The following is a 22225-nucleotide window of genomic DNA, read 5'->3' on the forward strand; positions in this document are numbered from 1 at the left end:
AGTTTATATTGTATAATTAACTTCCACATTGGGATAGAAGATCTTTGTGAGCAGAGATTGTTTCAATCTTTGAAATTGTGTACCTAGTGTCCAGCACAGTGCCTGGCACATCGTAGGAGCTTAATAAATGCTTAATAATTGATTAATTTATCAGTTGAACACAGACACAGAAGTTTGAGTTCAATCTAGAACTCTTCTCTTTATACATACTGCCGGAGGGACTTTGTTAGATGTATCATTTCCCCTTTCTCCCTTTCTGCCCTGCCCCCATAGTCTTTTTAGGTGAAGCCACGCTGACTCTTTATGCCCAACTCTTTCTTTTCTAGGTGTTTACTAACCAGTCCTTTAATAATATGCTCTTGAATTTTGCCAAGAATCTTAAGTAGTTTGCAGATTCCCTTTCTCCCTCTATTGAAGGATAAGGATAATACTTATCCTTCTTCAGGCCTATGGCACCTCTAGGAACTTTCAAAGATCATTGAAGTCGCTCAGCACTTACATCCACTTGTTCCATTGGTATTGTGAGATGTAGTTCATTTGGGCCTTGAGACTTGAATTTATCAAAGATTGCTTAGATGTTAACTATCTCCCTACTTATCTTGGGTTTCAACTCCCTATCACCATTTTGATTCTATTCTTTCCCATCCAAAGATCACACTTCTTAGAAGAGAAAACAAGCAAAATTGAGCACATCTGCTTTTTTTCCATTTTCCTAAGTTGTCATTCTATTCACTCCAAGAAGTGTGTTCTTTCCTTTCTTGGATCCCTTTATTTTCATATATACGTATACATACATATATATATATACACACATATATATATGTATATGTATGTGTATATATGTATTCATGATCTTTTTGTTGCTCTTAATTTTCTTTGTCATCTGCAACTCATTCTGAGCTTCAGTGATCCTCACATTCTCCTTCCAGTAATGTGTGATATTTTCTATTCATTCTCCATTACCTGCTCTTTCTTGTTCCTCTTTAGCACATACCTTTTAAAAATTCATGTTGCTTAATATAGTCTACGCATGTCCATATTTGTCTCTCTAAACAGCTCATCCTTTTCTCCCTCAGTGTATTTGTTTCTCTTTAGAATTTCATTGTGAAGAGTTTCCCATCCCTCCTGGGATGACTTCCTCTATAGACTTTTAGGCCATGAGACCTTATTTGTTTATTTATTTATTTATTCATTCATTCATTTTTAATTATTCAAAAGATATTTTCCACAAAAAAAAGTGCATGTCAGACTCTGTCCTGACTTTCTCTCCTTTATCACAGATTCTAAAATGAAATATTTACTTTCTAGTTAAAGTTTTCATCATTTCTATTTCAGTAACAAGTTTTTATTTTTTTTGGCAAGAATTATGGCAAGGAGAGCAGTTCCACTCATTGTTCATTCCATCTAACGTAGGATGAAATTATTAATAAAGCTAAAAAGTCAGGTATTCTCTAATAGCATATTGACACAGAGCTTCAACAGATGTTCAACAGATAGTTGAAGTTCCTCACTGGTACATATGCCTCTGTGACATATCATTTGAATTCCAAAGCATGCGAATGGAATAATTAGAAGGCTGAACTCTGTGCAATTTTGTAAATTAAAAAAAAAAAATTAACATGTGAAGTATTATTTTTCTGACTTCTAAGGAATATTTTATTTAAACTGATTTAGTTTTATATTTTAGTTCTAGTAGATATTATTTTTTAAATATTTATTTTTGTTGCTGTTGTTTGTACAAAGATCTGAGGTCCTAGAAAGAATTCTATGGCAAGAATTACTGCTAATAAGTAAATCTGTTTTTAAAAAATAAAAAATTCATGAATCAGACTGTTTTAAAAAAATAAAAAATCATTAATCAGACTGATTATAACTAGTAGATGATAGTACTTTACATGTGTTTTGAAGAAATATTTATTCTTTTCTATTCTCTTCATTTAATTTTAGGCTAATTTGCGTCAGAAACTCACCCACTCAGTACAAACCAACCTTAGTCACATGAGAAGAGAAAATTCAACACAGGTATACCCATTAAAGACAACTGGTACACAGACCAAGAGAGAAAATGGTTCCAGAGTACCCAGGCCCCAGATTTATATAGCTGGTCTCCGAGGCAGTTATACAGCATCACTCCATGCAGTCAAAGTCAACTTAACAAGAGCCGTTGATGAAACCTAATTGGATAAAACATTTTAAAACTTGATATCATATGATGATTTATAATAAATATTTAAAGTCAGTCACACATATATAAATAGGTAAGTTTGGGGGCATCCATTATTATTATTACATAACATTCATTAGATTTTCAGCTACATTCATTCACTATAAAACTATGTTACTAGAAATTGTTTTTTCCTGTAACACATTTGTCATTCTATTAAATTGGAAAGCAAAATTCTTTCTCTTTTTATATATTTTGTTATAAGAAGTATGTTAGGATTTTTAAGAATAAAATAATGAGGGGCGGCCAGGTGGCACAGCGAGTAAGAGCACCGGCCGGGGTTCAGATACTTAGCACCACACCCAGAAATAACTGGCCATGTAACCTTGAGCAAGTTACTTAACCCCAATTGCTTAAAAAAAAAAGGATAAAATAATGAAAGCAACCTGAGATTATTATAAAATAATTAATATATTTCAGAGTAGTTTTGTGAATCTCAAGTTTCATTAGCATTTGTAATACAAGATACAATAATGTTCATTTATTAATCCAACTAGCACCCCCATTAGAAATTGAGCTCCTTGTTGGGGGGGGCAGATATTCATTACCAACTCACTTTCCTATTTCCATTCAGTTGTAAAGTCTTTTCAATTCTACCTCCCCAACACTTCTCACATCCACTCCCTTTCTTTTCTCTATTCACATGACCAGCACCCTAAATTAGGCCCTCATCAGTTAATGCTAGATAGCATAATGAATAGCGTATTAAGTGAAAATTTAAGCCCAGGTCACAGCTTATAAGGGGAACTAAATTATACTGCCTCCTTTATATATAAACTTTATTATTTTCCCCTGGTTGATAGGATAATGAATCTAGAGGTGCAAGAAACTTTTAAAGTCAGCCTGATTATAATAATTTTACAGATAAAGAAGTTGAGGCCTGTGAACTTTAATTTAATTACACCCAAGGTCATAGAGTTATAAGCACCAGAGGCACTTTTTGAATTCAATTCCTTTGATTCTAGAGTTAGTGCCCTTTGGCATGCACTCTACTATGATGCCTCCCTAAATCTAATGTATTGCTTGTTTTGCTAATAGTAAAGCATCTTTACTGGGTTGGGGGAAATGGGAGTCCATCAGAAGGAAAAAGGGGCTCATTAGACTATAGGATCCAGTGCTAGTCCTTTCTAGGTTATTTATGTAAATAAAAGTTGTTCTATATTTGATGCCGTCTCAGATGCCGGCACACTGAAGTTTCTGAAGTTACCAAAGTGATCTTCCATGTCATGAAAGAGACTGACCCAAGGGTTCTGACAATATTGATGGCAGAGAATTAGAGGCAAAAGAATGTTGAACTTAAAAATAAATTAAAGACCTCTGATTTTACGGGTGTGCATCCTCCCTTCACCAACAAAAATGGTAAACCCTTAAGGTTTTTAAAAATGTGACTTTATAAATTCATTCCCCTGTGATTAAACTAATGATGAATCTGAATTTAGTCTCCCCCTCTCCCTCCTTGATGTTTTCATGTTATACTTAGGTAGGGGCAAATAAACCAGAGAAAAGTGAGACGGTTCCCAAATGGACGTGGTATTATGAGAGAACCTCTGAAGTATGGATTTCAGCATTTCTACCTGTCAGTTTTCACTCCCTGGTAAAGACAGTTTTCGAAAAACCAATGAAACAGCATTTCTTTTAGCGCCTACTATGTGCAAGGTACTGAAGAGCGATACTGGCCAGGGGCTTGCGCTCCAAGTTTTATCTCCATGCAATTTCTCTTGTTAATTCCGTCGGCATAAACAGCTGGAAGCGAATAGCGAAGTATAATTTACAGCCTAATCGAACGAAGTGTCTGCATTTCACTTTTAAAGTAGCAAATTCGGAGTTTATAAGACAACAGCTTCTACTCCGAATAGATGAGTCACCAGCTGATCCTTGGCAGCTGGACTACAGTTGCCAGAAAGTAACAGTCTTTCTGTTCTCCTTTTTAAAGAGTTTCTCGGGTTTTTGGGAGTTGTAGTTTTTAGGACAGCAGCCACCAATGCAGGCGTTTAGGCACGGATATTAGCCGGTTGAGTCCGGAGTCGTGCACGACCCCTCCTTTCAGCTCCCCCGCCCTAGCCCGCAACTGGGCACGGTGTGGTTTTGCCCAAGTCCAAGTCAGACTCTGCGCAGCCGAGGGGAGAGCGTCGCTCTAGGCCGCCGCGCTCGGCTCTCTATGGTCTTCGGGGGCTGGTCCCACAGTGCATTGCGCAGAGCCGGCACCTAGCGGAGCGCGCTTAGAATAACGTCAGTCGGTCCGAGGTTGCTCGGCAGCGATGGCTGCCCCGAGAGGTGAGAGCCCACTCAGGGGCGCGGGCGGGGGGGGTCAGGGAGAGGCTCCTGCGGCTGCGGGCCTGGCTCGCGGCCCGTCGAGGCTGTTACGCCGGCTGACGGTGCAGGGCCTCCCTGGAGCTCGCCCCGCCGCCCGCGGGGACTGAGGGGGGCGTCCTCGTGGGCGGGGAGGAAGCGGCCCCTCCTCTGGTCCCGGCGCCTGGGCCGGGGGAGGGGGAGGAGCAGGGGCAGGGTGACCCCATCACCTGGGGCAGCCCTGGCGGGGCTGTCAGCCCCTTGGGCACAGTGTCAGGGGTTTAGCAGGCGCTGGAAGGAGCGCGGGTGCGCTTGCACTGAGTTCAGCCGAGATAGGGACTGGGGGGGACCCCGGACCCCCATCCTCACCTCCCAAGCCAGTGGTGCTGGACCCCACAAGATGGGGCGGGAGGAGACTGGGGCCAAAAGTCCCGTCCCTTCCCTTTATGACACACCTTGGAGCAGGCTGGTCTCGCTCTGCTAGTACTGTACAAAGATGTGTTATTTCAAGTATGCGTTTTCTCCACACTTTGCCCTTCCCCTCTCCCCCAAGTGCAAACGCCAATTTCGAAGTGCTTTTTTTTGTTGTTTTTTTAGTGAGAATCGGGTGTCATTTCAATTGTGTCAGCTGTATGAACTGTTTACATCATAATGCTTTATCATAAAAGTGATAAGTAGAAACTTAAAAGTCATTCATTCATACAACACATTTAACAAAATGTGTACTATGTACACTGAAGTGTGCTAGGCCCCGGGGGAGAGAGAAGTATACATAAAACATGATCCCTACTCTCAAGGTGTGTGTTTGTGTGTGTATACGAATATATATGATGAATGAATGTGGGACAAGGGAATAAAAAGTACAGAGTGCTATGAAAATAAAGGAGGGAGAAACCACTGTGGTTGGAGGGTATGGAAGGAAGACTGGATGGAAGAGATGCTTGTTGATTGGAGCTTGGATGGGGTAGGATGCCGTTAGAGAGAAATGGAGTGGGGGAGGAGTTCCTAGCATCACTGTGAGCAAGGTGTTGAGAAGGTAAAGCATGAAAAGTGTTTGGGGGATGCTTGACTAATAAATTTTAGCTGGAGAACATATATGATGGAGAGTAGTCTGGACTCTTACTGGAAAGGTAGGTTGGAACTATGTCCTGGAGAGACTAGGATGTCAAGTGAAGAAGTTTGTTGTTTATTCATTTTTCAGTCCTGTCCAGCTCTTCATGACCCCATTTGGGATACCATTTCTTGGCAAAGATATTGGAGTAGTTTGTAATTTCTTTCTCCAGCTCACTTTACAGATGGGGAAACTGAGGCAAACAGGGTTAAGTGACTTGCTCAGGGTAACAGCTAGTAAAGTGGTCTGAGGCTGGATTTGAACACAGGTCTTCCTGAGTCTAGGCCCCCCCACTCCATCTACCTCACCACTTAGATTCTTGATTCATTGAGAGCCATCTAAAGGTCTTGGACAGTGAAGTGATGTGATCATATTAGTGCATTAGAAGATTGCCCTGTCAGTTGTATGTACCATGTATTAGAAGAGAGGCGATCAGGAGGTTAGGTGCCTTAGCAGTAGTTGAGTGGTAGTACTGGCCTGATGGGAATAGCAGGGAGAGGACTAATCTGAGTGCTTTTGTATAAATAGAATTCACTAGACTTCACTGACTGGATTAGTAAAATGTATGGGATGAGGGGAAAGTCAGAGGTGATTACTGGGTTATAAATGTGAATGCCTGGGAGAATTATGATCCAGTGTTGAAAGTGAAAGGGAGGGGACTCTGGCAGGGTTAGAGAGAAAGATGATGAGTTTAATTATAGATATTTTGAGTTTAAAATGCTAGTGGTTGATATAGTAGGCAGTTGAAAATGTAAATCCACAGCCTGAAGAGAGAGGTTAGGTCTGAAGATTTTAGATTTGGGAGTAATTTATTAGTGTTTTTCTCCCTCCTCAAAATTATAGTATATATACTTGTCTGTTAAAGTAGTGTTCGGAAAGCTGCCCCCCCCACCCCCCATGAAGTGTAGTCACTGTGGAGGCATTTATTTTATCTTTACTTCCAGTACCTGGTATACTTTGTGTTTAGTAGATATTTTATAAGCCCTTGTTAAATGAATGAATGAATGAGTTAGTATAAAAATGGTAGTTGAGACAGGTGACCCCCATCTGAGATGGTGTTTAGAAAGAACTCCAAGTACAAAGGAAAGAGGAAGAGATGACAGTGGACGTGGAATAGCAACAGTTAAGAGAGGAAGAAGGGAGTAGAAAATATCCAGTAGTATCAGTACTGCTGAGAGGTCATTAAATTGAGGATTGGGAAAAGTATTGTTAGATTTGGCAGTTTGGTTTTATTGATGACCTTTGAGCCTTGAATCAGTATTGTATGAATTAATAGATTGTGAGGCAAAAACTTAAAATTCCTGTAGAAGTCACACAACATTATAACAACTTACAAATAAAGAGTTATTGCTAGTAAATATTTGTTGAGCATCTGTTGTACACAGCCGTGGTCTAGATGTTACGAAGAATTAAGTTTTGCTTTCCACATTAGGAATATGTTATCCTGTGGGAAGACAATAATGTCAATTTAACTAACTAGGTTATTTTTGAAATTTTACATTATAGTCTGTGAATGTAGCAAAAAACTTTTCTGAAAATATGTGATCTTATCACTGTGTTTTTCCTCTGTCAGGGAAGATTGCGACCCATCTGTTCTTTCTCATCCAGTATGATTTTTGGCCATATCCTCACATAACTTAATCATCAACTAACTTGTTTTAATTGTGCCAAACACTGTGCTTGGGTCTAGGGATATAATACAAAGAATGAAACAGTTCTCATTCTCAAAAAGCTTATGTTCTGGGGGGTGAAGGGGAGAACAAGTACTTATATAAGTATGTACAAAATAAATATAAAGAGAATAAATATAAATACAAAGTTAAGGAGGGCACTAGCCATTGAGGGGAGGGAATTAGGAAAGGCTTAATATAGTGGTGTTACTTCATCTGCATCTTGAAGGAAGAAAAGGAATTCTGTGTGGAGGAGATGAGGTGGGAGTATAGGAGGAGTGACTAGTGCAAAGGCATGGAGATGGGAGATGGAGTGTTATGTGTGTGTGAAACAGAAAGGCTAATTAGACTGGATCACAGTGAGTGAGGGGCAAAGAATAATGTCCAAGGTTGGAAAGAATAGGTTAAGGCCAGGTAATGAAAGACTTCAAAAGCTAAAAGAGAAGTTTATATTTGACTTTAGGGATAAGAGAGAGCTGATGGAGTTTATCAAATAGAGGATCATATCTGTGTATGAGGAAAATCATTGGGGACTGGGGAGTATGAAATAGAGTGGGGATGAAACTTAAGTCAGGGAGACCAATTAAAACAGTGTTAGGGTAGATTTAGTAGGGGCAGATTTATTAGGGAATTAAGGGCACTTAGCACAGTACCTCGAGCATAATAGACTCATAAAAAATGTTTATTTATTGATTGTTTATGAGACCAGATGATGAGGACCTGAACTAAGGTGGTGGCTTTGTGAGTGGAGAAAAAAGGGTCAGATTTGAGAAATGTTGTAAATGTAGAAATGGCGAGATGTGGCAACTGATGGGATATGTAAGAATGAGGAATTGAGGATAATGCTAAGGTTTTAACTTGGAAGATTGGAAGAATGATACTTCCTTTGAGAGAAATGAGGAAGTTTGTATAAGGGGTGGGTTAAGGGGAAAGGTAATGACTGTTTTGGATGTGTCGAGGTTGGCATGTTTCAGGATATTTAAAATGTTTTGTAGGCAGTTGGTGAAGGAGAACTGAAGCTAAAGGGGAGAGGCTGGAGGTGGATATATAGAACCGTGAATCATCTGTATAGAGATGATCATTAAATCTATGGGAGCTGATGAGATCACTGAAAAAGGAAGTATTGAGAAAAAGAGAAGAGCAGGTGATAAGACTGATGAGCCAGCAGTTGGACTTGATAGTTTCTGGTGGAGAGGACTGAGAAAAGACAATTACATATGGCAGGCAATTCAGAAATCTTTGGTATGTTTTTTTTTTTTGGAGGGCAATTGGGGTTAAGTGACTTGCCCAAAGTCACACAGCTAGTAAGTGTTAAATGCCTGAGGCCACATTTGAACTCAGGTCCTCCTGACTCCAGGGCTGGTGCTCTATTCACTGTGCCACCTAGTTGCCCCAGGCTTTGATATCTTAAGAGAGAAAAATTTCTGTTGAGTGATGATGTCAGAAGCCAGATCTGAAAGAATAAGTGAGAGGAGAGAAAGTAGAGGCAGTGAGAGTAGACATTTTTTTCAGGGAGTTTGGCTGAGAAAAGTAGAGAGATACAGGCTAAAAGCTTGAATGGATTATAGGACTTAGTGAGGGTTTGTTGTTTCTTTTTTTAAAGGATAGGGGAGACTTGGGTGTGTTTGAAGGCCCATAACAAAGGAAGCAGCAGACTGGGAGAAGTTGAAGATTTGAGAAAGAGAGGAACTGATTATGATGGCATTTTGTTGAAGAAAACAAGAGGGGATGGGATCAGGGTCATATGTAGAGGGCAAGGAAAGGACCACCTCATTATCAGAGACTGGAGGAAAGGAGAGAGTTTGGTATGATCAAGGGCTTTTGAGATAGAGAAAGGGGGAGTTTATGGCTCAGTGGTGACATTCATTCAGCAGAGAATGGCTTCAAGTTTCTCAAAATAAAAGACAAAGTGCTCAACTGAGAAAGAGGGGAGAGAGGGAAGTATAGGAAACTGAAGACAAGAGAAGATTTGGTAGCATCTTTGGGGATAGAGATAGGGAATCCATTAGGGAGAAATTCAAGGAAGGCCCAGGTGAAGTTGAATAATATGAATTTATATTTTTATCCAGTCAGCTTGGTTGTGTAACTTCAGTTTGGTTCAGCAGCATGTGAGTAAGGAACAAAAGAGGTGGGTGGAGGTAGTTTAGTGTTAGGGGTTTTGCAAGGGATGAGTGGTGATCAAGCAAGGGAACAAGGGCTTTTAGGATAGGTAATGGTGTAGAATCAAATTGATTGACTCAAGTAGAGATTGTAAAAGGAGGAATATAATGTTAGAGCAGGGGTATTACCTGAGAAAGTACTGAGAAATTGAGGGTTTGAATATTTCAAGAGTGATTAAATGGTTTGGGAGGTGTGAGGCATAGGGAGAGATGGAATGAAAGAAAGCTATATAGTTAGAGCATCATAGGGTCCAGAACTGAAAGGGACCTCAGTGACTATCTAGTCCAACTCCTTCATTTTACAGAAGAGACAATTTAGTTTTTGGTTAAGGAAGTGGAATGCTTGTGGGTAATGATGTGTATGACTATACCTATGTGTGACTGAGGTCTCAGAGTGGAGAGGATGGTCATGGGATTTTAGGAGTTTAAAGAATTGAGAGGTTAGGGAGTTTGACCGATCCTCTGTAAAGGGTCCACCAGATGTGCTAGAGGCCTTCCTTTAGATCTTTTAATATATTATGGATTCCATTATAGTATTTGGGCTATGCATGTATTATCCTCTTTTCTGACTATACCTCTCTTTGATGATGCGATGCCCAACAAAGTTTCTTCTGTGCATATATTAAAATAGCAGGCACTTAAATGCTTGGTTGTTGATTGAAAAGCAGGTAATATTCCCTGAATAACAATGAGCTTTGATGATCTTTTGATTCTTCTTTTTTTTTTTTAAGCTTTTTGGAGGGCAATTGGGGTTAAGTAACTTGGCCAAGGTTACACAGCTAGTTTTTTGTGTGTGGGTGTTAAGTGTCTGAGACCGGAACTGAACTCGGGTCTCCTGACTAACTGAACTCGGGTCTCCTGACTCCGGCACAAGCGCTTTACTCACTGCACCACCTAGCCGCCCCCAGATCTTTTGATTCTTAATATCAAGTGAAGCATAGATGATATCCATCAACGAGTCCAAATAGAAGAGGAATTTTCTGTAGGTTAGGGGGTTTTAACTTTTTTTTTTTGTACCATAGATCCCTATGGCAGTATGGTGAAGTTTATGGACATTTTCTCAGAATAATGTTTTTAAGCAAAATAAAATGCATAGGATTACAAAGGAAACAATTTTTATTGAATAAAAATATTTAATAAAACAAATTCATTGTCTCCAGGTTAAGAACTTCTGCTATAGGTGATGAGTTCTTTCAGATAGTCAATAAACATTTATTAAGTGCTTATCATATGCCAAGTACAGACAGTTTTTGCTTTACATAAACTCTCATTACTAAAATTTGACTTTAGGTAAAGAGTACTGAAAGAAATCCTCATTCCAAAAATAACCTATGTTAATTTTACTGCACCATAATGTGCTCTTTCTCTCTCTGCTCCAGCCCCTCAGCCTTACACTCCTGGGCCTTCCACAATAACAACAACAACAAAAAAAAACATTTAAAGAAAGCCTTAAAAACAAAACAAACACAAACCCTCCAAGTGAAAGCAGAACAGTTGCTTGGAAAGACCTTCCCCAGCAGATAACTTGGTTTGAGACCCCTGTTGCTGAGAGAGGGCCTTTGCCCTTCTCTTACCTACTAACCTACCCAAGTGTCCACAGCCCCCTTGGGTGCCATGTGTCTGTACCTTACCCAACCCCGCCTTGATTCTAGCCCAGCATGTTCCTCCTCCTGCTCTTGCTTCTCTGTCCCTGGCTCCTACATGTCCTTGAATAGTGTGTCAGCCCCCTCCCTCCATGCCTCTGCAGTCCCCTTGCTGCCTCCCCCCCACCTCAGTAGGCACATTTGAATTAATTGCTTAGGTGGAGCAGTCTACTTACTTAAAGTGAGAACTCTCTCTATTGTACTGAAGATTAGCCATACAAAGAAAAGCAAAAGACTGTCCCTACTTTCAAGGACCTCACAATATTCAAGTATAGGATAAGTTGGAGATGATGGAGAGAGAGAAGTCACTAGCATCAAAGGGGATCCAGAAGGGCTTCTTCTAGAAGGTGAGAGTTTAGCTAGAATTTAAAGGAGGCCCGGGGGTGGAGATGGGAAGGGAGAGCATTCTGGCCATGGGGGACAGCCAGTGGAAGTGTCCGGAGTTGTGAAAAGGAGTGATGTGTTTAAGGAACATCAGGGAAGCCAGCAGCATTGGATCATAGACTACTTGGGAGTAATGCATAAAAGACTGGAAAGGTAGGAGGGTCCAGATTACAAAGGGCTTTGAACCCCAAGTAGAAGATTTGGTATTTAATTCTGGAGGTAATTGGGAGCCCCTGGAATTTATTGAATAGGGAGATGACGTGGTCAGAGCTGCACTTTAGGAAGATTACTTTGATGTCTGAGTGGAGGATGGATTGTAGTAGGGAGAAACCGGAGGCAGGGAGACCAGCTAGCAGTAATCTAGGCTTGAGGTGATGAGGGTTTGTACTGGCTTAGTGACAGTTTAAGAGGAGAGATGAAGGTATATATGAGAGTTGTTACAAAAACAAAGCTGACAGAACTTGACAACAGATTGGATATAGAATGTGTGAGAGTGAGAAGTCCGTGATGACACCTGGGTTGTAAGCCCGAGTGATTGGGCGGGTGGTAGTATCCTAGACAGTAATAGGGGAATTCAGAAGAGGGGAAAGTTTGTGGGGAAAAGACAGTGAGTTTAGTTTTGAACATATTAGGTTTATGATGTCTGTGAGACAGCCAGTTCAAGGTTTCTAACCGGCAGTTGGGAATGTGAGACCAGAAGTCGAGAGAGGGTTTAGGCAGGGCAGGAGAAGTAAATTGAGAATCAATATAGAGATAACTGAATCCATGGGAGCTGATGAGATCAAGTGAAATAGTATATAGAGAGAACAAAAGTGGGTCCATGGCAGAGCCATGGAAAACACACTCATGGTTAAAGGTATGACCTGGATGAAGATATAGTAAAGAAAACTCAGAAGAAGCAGTCATATAGATAGAAGAACCAGGATAGTAGAATCACAGAAACCTAGAGAGTATGAAGAGGGTGATCAGCAGTATCAAAAACTGCAAAGAGGTCAAGGATGAGAAAAGGCCATTCAATTTTCAATTAAGAGTTGTTCCTGTTCTTGTATGACACTGTGTTAATTATATCAAGCCTTAAAACATTTCAGAGCCTCCTAAATAAACATAGGATCAATTTTATACCTCAAGAGACCTTTGATGTCAACAAGTTCAATACTCTCATTTAATAGCTGAAGAAACTGAGGCCCAGAGAGGTTAAGTGACTTGCTCAGGGTCACAAAAGTAGTGGCAGAGATGAGATTCAACCCTGATCCTCTCATTCAAATCCAGCTCTCTTTCCACCAAACCAGTTTGCTTTTTAATTTTTGAGGTTCATAATTAATCATTCAAGAGTTTAGCCTAACTATGCACATAAGAAAAGCTAAGTGAAGAATGGTTATTTTTCAGGCAGTGATATCAAGTTGGATGGACAACCCCACAATATTGGTCCATCAGGACATGTATTTTGAACAGACACAGTGGACAATGAACTATGCCATTACTTAATTAAGAAAACACACTGGATTGCCTTTGGGAAACTGCTTGGAGCTTAATGATCCCAAGCTTCTTCTTGATACAAAAGCCCATCTTCAAGTTATATTGTATGACTTGCAAGTCATGGAATGCCAGTCTTTGAAGAATCATTATTCCACTTGGAGTTAGAAATACCTGGCCTTTAATTCCTCTTCTGACACCTACTACTTTTATGACCATGGGCAAGTCACTTAATGTCTCTGCACTTCCTTTTCCTCATCTAATGAATGAGACTGGTACTAGGGTTGCATGACTCTAGTGAATTTCCTTAGTGCTCTTTGCAAACTTTAAAATGCTATATAAATGTCAGTTATTATCATAACCATTATGAAAGGGCATTTGAGAGTCACATAATGGATTTTGCAACATATTACATATACATAGGAAAAGTGCTATCAGGGAGATGTATGACTGAAAAAGACAATGACCTGACTATGTAGCAAGAACATGAGATAACTGATGGACTATTCTATTACTACCCAGATAATTTCAAGAGCTCTATAGTAAAGTCTCCAGCATTTTGGGTACCCCTTCTGTAAAATACTTGTGGGAGGTCTTGGACAAGAATTATTTAGGTTGTGAAAGTAGAGATGGGTTATGATATCACTGTTGGAAGGAGTATCCACATTAATTAGATCACTGATGCATTTAAGTATTATTATTAGAGACTCCTTTCTCTAAACTTTTATTGATCTATTAATGAATATTTATTGGGTAGGGTTCAGCCACAAATATACCTGACTCTACTCTGTTATACAGTCTACATTCCTCATTATCTTGTCCATATGGCTATCATGAGTTAACTATCATAATGCCTTACTGAAATCCAATTATGCTACATTTTTAACATTTCTCTATTCTACCATTCTAATAAGCTTATTGAAAAAGAGATTTGTTAGAATAAAAGTAGTTCAAAGAGCTAGAATGGATTTTTAGTGAATCTACACTAGCTCTTATAATTCATTCTAGAATTTTGTTAAGACATTGGGTTTATCAATCTGTAATGTTCAGAATTTCTCTTTCTTTCTCTGTCTATCCATTTCTCTCATTGTCTTTCCCTCTCCCGTTCTCTCCCTCCTGGCTCCCCACTCCCAGCCTCCTCCACAATTGGGACATTTACTAATTTAGTCTTGGAGCTTTTATTCATATTATCCCTCAAAGGTCACTGGTTCATTGATCATATCTATAGTTCTTATTAAATAGTTATTATTAAATATAATAATTTATCATCTTTTATAACATTCTGCTGTTAGCTCCAAACCTTTTCCTTGTTTTTGCTCAGAACACATCTTAAAAGTCTTGTCCTTCCTCATTGTTACCATTTTTTTCATAAGCCTCAGCTTATTGGATGTTTTATTCTTTATGACTTTTAAAAAATAGCTCTGTGCAATATTTTTCCTTTCATTTTTGGACATGTGCCCTTTTCCATTTTTTGTTTATGTCCTTTATGTCACATTCCCCTAATATTTTTAGATACTGTCTTCTCTTCCTCATCAGTATATTTATTCTTTGAATCATCAGACTTTTGTTTTTGAGCTCCTTCCAGTCCTCTTGAGCCATCTTTCTTTTTTAGAATCCCTGGCCATTTTACCTGGTTTTATGCTGCCTCCTTTTCTTTGGCAAATTTGTGATTATAAAAAGTTCCTAATTCCTATTTTACACATGGTTTTGATATTCAAGATCAGCAGTTTTCTAATGCAAAGTATAGTATATCTTGATACTCCCTAGAACCAAGTTTTATAAATATTTCAAATTGACAGTGTTTTTGAGTATCTTTAGAACAAGAAGTGGAAAAATATTCTTTTGAAATAAACTAATTATTTTAAATGTCATTCTTAATGTAATTCTTAAAAGTTATTGTTTATAACATTCTCCATTAAATTATATTTTTGTTGAATATGTTTTCCAGAAAATGTCAGTTTGCTATTCAAGTTGTACTGCTTGACAGTGATGACCCTGGTGGCTGCAGCTTACATCATAGCTTTAAGATACACAAGGACAACAGACAAAGAACTCTACTTTTCAACTACAGCTGTGTGCATCTCAGAAGTTATAAAGTTATTGTTAAGTATTGGAATTTTAGCTAAGTGAGTATAAACACTTTGTAACATATTGGAGTTATGTTTTCCTTCACATTTAGATATATTTTTAATACATACAAAACTATACTTACTCATTTATGTTTTTGAGAGATACCGTTACTAGGCTTGATCTAATAAAGCCATGGAAGGGCAAATAAGGTATTTAATTTAATGAGATTTTACCTGATTCTCTGCTTTGTGGGGATTACAAAGAAAAAGGTTTCATCCTCCACAGGAGTGTACTCTTTCAGTGCCATAGCACTGTGGTGCTGTTTCTTACCTAAATTTATCTTTCTATAGGCAAGGGTAGGAAACCCTTATACCCAAGAATTAATTAACCAGCTAAACAAATTGGATATTTTGCTTTACAGCTAATTGGTATGTATGAAATTATATTAGTAATGACTGCAGAGGAAGTAAAAGTAGCATATATAGAGCATTTTGGCAGTGAAGAAGAAAAAGACTGGTAGTTACTGGATACAGCAAGAGAAGGTTTCTTGAAGATAGGAGAAACCTGTACATGTTTGAAGGCATGCAAAGAACCAATAAAGAGAGAAATATTAACAGAAGAGAGGGAAAATAATTGAGTGAACCAAGTCCAGGAGTGGGGTTGGAGGGATAGAATTGAGAGTACAGATAGAAGAATGGGTCTTGAATACTAGTAGAGACATTTTTTTTTTCTCCTAAGATTGGAGAGAGGGATGAGAAAATGGATGTAGGGACAGAGGTAGAGAGGGATGGATCTAGGGAACTCAGGAGGGGTGGCCTAGATCATCAGTTAAGTAGGAGACAGGTTTATTTCCTGACATTGATGGGTTGGTTTTGATGGTATAGGAGCTTGAAGAGAGTGAAAAAAGTTTGGAACAGCTGCTCTGAGGATTATATCTTATAGATCATATTTACTTTTTAAGTACAGGTTCTTGTCATTTAGTTCAATAACAAAAGCAATGTTCTCTGAAAGAATGAAATAGAGTAAAAAAGAATATTAATCAAAAGAACCTTATAGTGAACATAGAGCAATTTTTTCTCCTAAATAAATTATATTCCCTAATACCTTGAGGTTTTTACTAGTTCATACAAAAAAATCAAGCAGCTCTCTACATTGGTGTACAGGTTTAATTCTTAATTCCTATTATTTTATTTTATTTTTTGATATCCAAACATTTAGTGAGAAATCTCAAGAGAGTAGCCAACAGATTAAATGTCAGATAGCATTCTGTTATTTATTTTTTTTTGCTTTTTGAGGCACAATTGGGGTTAAGTGACTTGCCCAAGGTCACATGGCTAGTTTTGTGTTAAGTGTCTGAGGCCAAATTTGAACTCAGGTCTTCCTGACTGCAGGGCCAGTGCTGTATTCACTGCGCCTCCTAGCAGTCCTAATATAGCATTCTGTTTCAAGTTTAAATGCATATGTTACTGGGAAAATTTTTATTCCAATTGCTTCAGTTTTGCTTGCTTTCTGATTTAATAGGAAACTTTGATGTCATTTATATAGGCCTTTATGAACATAGGGCTTATACGGAATGAGTTAAATTTTAGGTTTTTTTTTTCCCTTAGAAAGAATCAAACAACTAAATGTATTGTTTATTCAACCAAATAATCCAAGTGGTTTGCTTCACATTATTAAATAAGCCAAGTGACATTTATTCAAAATGTAAATGAGTATTTGGACAACGTTTATACATTATTTTAGAAATACTTTTTTTTTTTTTAATAAGCAATCGGGGTTAAGTAACTTGCTCAAGGTTAATCACAGCCAGTTATTTCTGGGTGTGGTGCTAAGTATCTGAGCCCGGATTTGATCCCCAGGTCATCCCAACACTAGAGTCGGTGTTCGTACTTGCTGAGCCACCTGGCCACTCGTAAGCAATTGGGGTTAAGTAACTTGCTCAAGGTTACACGGCCAGGTGTTTCTGGGTGGGTGCTAAGTGTTGGAGCCTGGATTCGATCCACATGTCATCCCGACACTGGAGCCGGTGCTCTTACTCGCTGTACTACCTGGCCGCCCCTAGAAATACTTTTAAGAAGTATTTCCAGTTGTTTCAGAATTACCAGTCTTCATAGTGGTTCTCAATGTTAAATTCTATTGTGAAATTAAAGTTCAAAAAGAATAGGATATTTATTAGAAAGAATAACAAGTGAATAGTAATATCATTTCACAAAGTAGAACTATGATTTAGTAAAGAGTATTCAAAAGAGCTGATACATTTTCGGATGAGTCAAGTTTATAATCCAAGGAAAAGCTTAGTTATTTAAAGTGAAGGAGGAGGCCCTAAACCCCATGAACCTGGTCTGAATAATATAATATTCAGTCTGTCACTCAGTTTGCAGTTAAGTTTTTTTTTTTTTAAGTGTCTACTATTTGTAGGGGCAGCTAGGTGGTGAAGTGGATAAACTGGTGAGCCTAGAGTCAGGAAGACTTGTCTTCCTGAGTTCAAATTTGGCCTCTGATACTTACTAGCTGTGTAACAGTGGGCAGGTCACTTACCTATTTGCTTCGGTTTCCTCATCAATAAAATGAGTTGGAGAAGGAAATGGCAAACCATTCTAGTATCTTTGCCAAGAAAACCCTATATGGGGTCATGAAGAGTTGGACATAACTGAAAATCAACTAAACAACAACTATTTGTAAGACAGTTTTTATAGCTTACTGAGCATAATGGTGGGCCGATGGGGATAAGACTTAAGTACACAGAAAGTATGATCTGACACAAGGTAGAATTTGAAGTGACAGAAGAAAAAGGAGACAAAACAATATAAGAAAAGTTGGAAGAGGGAGGATACCACTTTCAGCTGGGTGTATCCAGAAAAACTTCTTGGAGGAGGTAGAATTTTATCTGATCCTTAAAGGAAGATACTGATTTCATAAAGCAGAAATGAACAGAGCGTGCACTCTAGGCATTGGGCAACAACCTGTGGGAATTCATGTACTTGGGAAGAGTGCAAGATGAAATTAATGGAACAATTAGTAGTCAGCTTTGGTTGGAATATAAGAGTGCATGAAGGGAAATAGTGTGAAATAAAATTGAAAAGATAGAAGGAAATTAGACTGTGGAGGTAGATACAAAGTTGACAAGTTTGTTGTTTATCTCCAAGGCAAGAAGGAATTGCTATAGCATTTTTGTTTAGAGGATAAAATGATTACACCTACACATTATTATTTTGGCTTCTCTGTGAAGGATGGATTAGAGGTGAAGAACTGTTTGGAGGCTGTTACAGATTAGATGTCATGATGAATGCCTGAACTAGGAAGGTGGTAGCATGATGTTACTGGTAGAGCAGAGGTTCTTAACCATGTTGTGGGGTCACAGACTTCTTTGTAAATCCTGTAAGATCTCTTCTCAGAATAATATTTTGCTGCCTCTCTTTACAATTGAAGGGAATGTCAGTATTATTAGTGAAAAAAAAAAAGCTGTAATTTTTTTTCCCATTCAAGGTTAGGGATTCCAGGTTAAGATGCCTTGCTGTAGAGATAGAATTGGTAGAATTTGTCAGCTTATTGAATGTTGTGGGACAGGAAAGAGTCAAATATAAGTTTCAAGTTTCAAGCCTGAGTGACTAAGATATTCTGGTGTTTTAGTTCCCTACTCCTTTTTTTCCCAAATGAGTCAGGGTTATTTTTGGAGTTTGCAGATAGCAGTTGAAAAGGGGAATTGATTATATTCCCCTGTTCATATTACTGCCTGCATTTAGTGACAATTATCATCTAAGTAAATTATTTTATGATTAACTACCATACACAGGAAAGAAAGGCCATACAGATAGAATTTATGAATCATAATGAAGTTTACTGAAAGATGATCTTTGTAGCCAGCAGTCTAGGAGGCCTGGAAACAGATGATATTACTCCAGTCTGTGTCTTGAATTGGGTCTTCTACCAGTTCTCTGAGCAACATATCATCTAGTGAGGGTAGAGGAAGAAAGCACTAGGACCTTGTTAGCACCCACAGGAGTCAGCACCCTTAGGTGTTAGCACCAGTAATGCTTAGTTGAGAGGGGAGGGAAAGGTAGCAGATGACTTAGGTTTCATACATAGTAAGGGAGTTGATCTGGATACTCCTGAGGTGCTCCAGCCTAGTTGATGAAATCACAGAAGGTAAGGGAAGAGGTAACAAAAGACAACAAGCTATTTGTATCTTAAAGTGTAAAGAAGCCCAAAAATTGATTCCATCAGTCAAGCTTGATGGAATCTGGACAGCTAGTCATTGGCTCCAAAGGATCAGCTGCTTCCCTTTAAAAATTAAGAGACAAACTCTTCAGCTATTAGTCAAGGTAGCTCTAAGGAGTGTGACCTTTGGCAGCAGAGAAAGGAGTCAGCTATGGAATAAAAACAGAGTTAACCCTGGAAATTGGGAGTTGAGCTGCAAAGAGGAGCAGGTCAGGGAGCCAAGCTGAATGATCTTCCCAGTAGAGATGCTCTTGGTGGGGAGGGGAAGGGGGTGTAGCCAGAGGACATGCAGAGATGGGAGTTGCCTTAGCCATCTGTTTTCCACTTCTCTGCCAGAGTATAGATAGTTCTTGCTTTACGTAAATTCACATTACACAAATATGACTTTACATAAAGAAATCTCCATTCCAAAAAACTATGTTAATTTTCCAGTATTGTATTCTCTCTACCCCTCCACTTCTGTCCCCTGGCTCAGCACTCCATTGCCTCCCACCCTCGCACCAAAAAAAACCCCTTCCAAGTGAAAGCAGAACAGACATGTGGAAAGAAAACCACTGCTGGTGCCAGATCAGGGACTTGACTTGAGACTTCTCGTGACAAGAGAGGAAACTCTTTTACTCTTCTCCAACCACCTACCCTTGTTTCCGGTCCCTTCCTATCTGTCTTACTTCTGTCCACTTCGGTACACTGCATGTCTATTCCTAGCCTCCACATGTCACTCATCTTCCTTGTCTGTGTCCATGTCTGGAACCCTGTGTCTGCCCCCTGTATATTCTTCCTCACTGTTCTAGCTAGCCAGGACCCCAGCCCCAATGTGTTTGTCCTCTTGCTCTCGCTTCTCTGTCCCTGGCCCTTACATATCCTTGAACCATGTTCTGGCCCCTCTCCTCCATTGGTTTGTGGTCCCTTTCCTATCTCCCTTCTCCCTTTCTCCATTTCCATGGGCAAATTTGCGTAAAAATCACTTTACATAGAGGTCTGTGAAACGTTCCACTTACATAAAGCAAAACTCTATTCTTTGTATGTGCTCACTGTTCTCACTGATGGTATGTTTATTGGTGGGACAATGTGTTCTGTAGGGAGAATGGTTTGTAGCTCCTGTTCTTACTGTGCCATCTTACTAAACTTCTTTACTCTTAGCTATCATGTCTACTGGCTGACTCTTAAGGGGAAGTGCGGTGGTGGGGGCTTGTTACTTATAAAGAATATCTTGAACCTGAGATAGTTGCCCTGCCTGTGGACCTAGCCTGTGAGTGAGAGTTGGCAGTATCCCATAGGAGGTGCTACATATGAAAAAGATCCCATCTCTGACACACATTATAGATATGTTTGATTTTTCTAGTTCACAGGGTAGTGATTGACTGGGATCAGAAGGCTTGTTCTCATCTCTGTGTAGAATGAAAAAAATCTATTATTGTGGAAAATAGGGTAGTACAAAAAAATCCTCTAGACTGCTTTACTTGGATTGAGCTGAGAATTATCATAATTTTGGAAACAGTGATCTTCCCAAAAGTTTAGGGATGTATCGCAAAAATAGTGAAATTCCAAAAAATTCCAGAGTTAAATATAATAAGTAGTATTTTAAGGACATGGGTTTTGGGGGGGGGGGTAGTGGTGGTGTCTCTAATGGACTTTTCCTTTGCCAACGGAAATAGCCTGGAGGCTTACTTTTCAAGGGACACTAATGGAGTGGTTTATAATGAAGAGTTTATAATTTTCCCTTGAGATTCTGCATATTAATGCTGACCTAGATAGGAACTTCATAATGATTTTTATCTTAAAGAGAAAAGGCCTTAACTTATGAATATAGAAAGATAGGAATGCATACTTTCTCTAGTAAGCAATATCAATTCATTTATACTTACAGTAAGACTGGTTCTTGCAGTTAACAAAAAATGCTAAAATAGCAAACACAGCTTTAATTTACATTATAAGCAAGAGTCTAGAACTGCAGTTACCCAGACATGATGCAATGTATTGTAGCAATTGATTCTTGCTGGCCCTACCACACCATGTGGTAAGGTCAAAGAGTCAATTAAAGAGGCAGTTCCCAGCTCCTGGGAAAGATTGGGGCTAAATATATAGATTTGTGAGACATCCTTGTATAGAGCTGTGGGAGTAGATGAAATTACCAAGTAGAGCGAATAAAGAAGGGAGGACATATGAGGGTAGGAACAATTTGTTATGCTTCTCTCAATTCTCCCACAGAGCCTAGCACAAACTTTTGTGTACAGAAGGTCATAAATATTCACTAAATGAAGGAGATTATATTATGTTTTTGCTTACTCCTTTGTAGTGGGACGGGGCAGGGGAACTAATGAACTGCTGCTTTAATACTGTAATAAAATAATAAATTGCTTTGATCTGAAGCTCTCATCTGTTGATTTTTTTTGTGTTGCTATCAGGTATCTTGGGAAAACCCTCTAAAATTTGGTACCACACAGAAGGGACCAATTCAGGATAGTCATAATAGTAATAACATGACAAAGGCTATGTATGGAACTGATCCTTTAATACTAATACTGATATTTATATGTCAGTTTGAGGTTTGTGAGCTAAGTACTTGCACATATTTTGTCATCTGAGTTTCATGACCTCTGGAAAGGTAGGAATTACTGGTATTCTCATTTTAGAGTTGGGGATAAGTGATTTGTTATCATGCTGAGTCACACACCTAGTGAGCGTCAGAGGTAGAACTTCTATCTCCCAAATCAAGTACTCTATTACTCCTCCACTTGACTTCTCAAGATTTCAGGATGTGGTACAGTCAAATCAATATTCAAAGCAAAGCTGTTCCAACCAATTTGGAGAGATGGGCCCCCTTCTAATCTGCAAATAGGTTCAAAGATTCTTCAAGCTGGAAAGAGATTTTACAAAACATCTAGTTTATACCTCTAATTTTATGGAAGAGGAAACTAAGCGTCCTGAAATAGGTCTAGTGATTTACTCAAGGTTATATGGCCAGAAAGAGCAGAACTGCTATC

The 22225-nt window shown here is 38.9% G+C and overlaps 2 protein-coding genes across 3 annotated transcripts in view; both read left to right on the top strand.

The window, feature by feature from the left end:
* Positions 1-2178, top strand: part of CFAP206 (cilia and flagella associated protein 206) — a 62051-nt gene extending 59873 nt beyond the window's left edge. Inside the window, exon 12 of the mRNA XM_069065114.1 lies at positions 1948-2178. Within this exon, the coding sequence (XP_068921215.1) occupies positions 1948-2178 (231 nt within the window). The remainder of the gene's footprint in view (positions 1-1947) is intronic.
* Positions 2179-4352: 2174 nt separating this feature from the next.
* The window catches only part of SLC35A1 (solute carrier family 35 member A1), a 53015-nt gene continuing 35142 nt past the window's right edge, over positions 4353-22225 (top strand). The window contains exons 1-2 of one of the 2 annotated variants that reach the window (XM_069065117.1): positions 4353-4498; positions 14902-15079. In XM_069065117.1, coding sequence (XP_068921218.1) covers positions 4483-4498; positions 14902-15079 — 194 coding nt within the window. In that variant the 5' untranslated portion in view covers positions 4353-4482. The remainder of the gene's footprint in view (positions 4499-14901; positions 15080-22225) is intronic. The other variant, XM_069065115.1, reaches the window with a different exon arrangement.

Source organism: Petaurus breviceps, unplaced genomic scaffold (genome assembly GCF_028583685.1).
Source record: "Petaurus breviceps papuanus isolate PSGF00001 unplaced genomic scaffold, PetGlider_PUasm1.0 90667, whole genome shotgun sequence".
In the NCBI taxonomy this organism is placed as follows: Eukaryota; Metazoa; Chordata; class Mammalia; order Diprotodontia; family Petauridae; genus Petaurus; species Petaurus breviceps.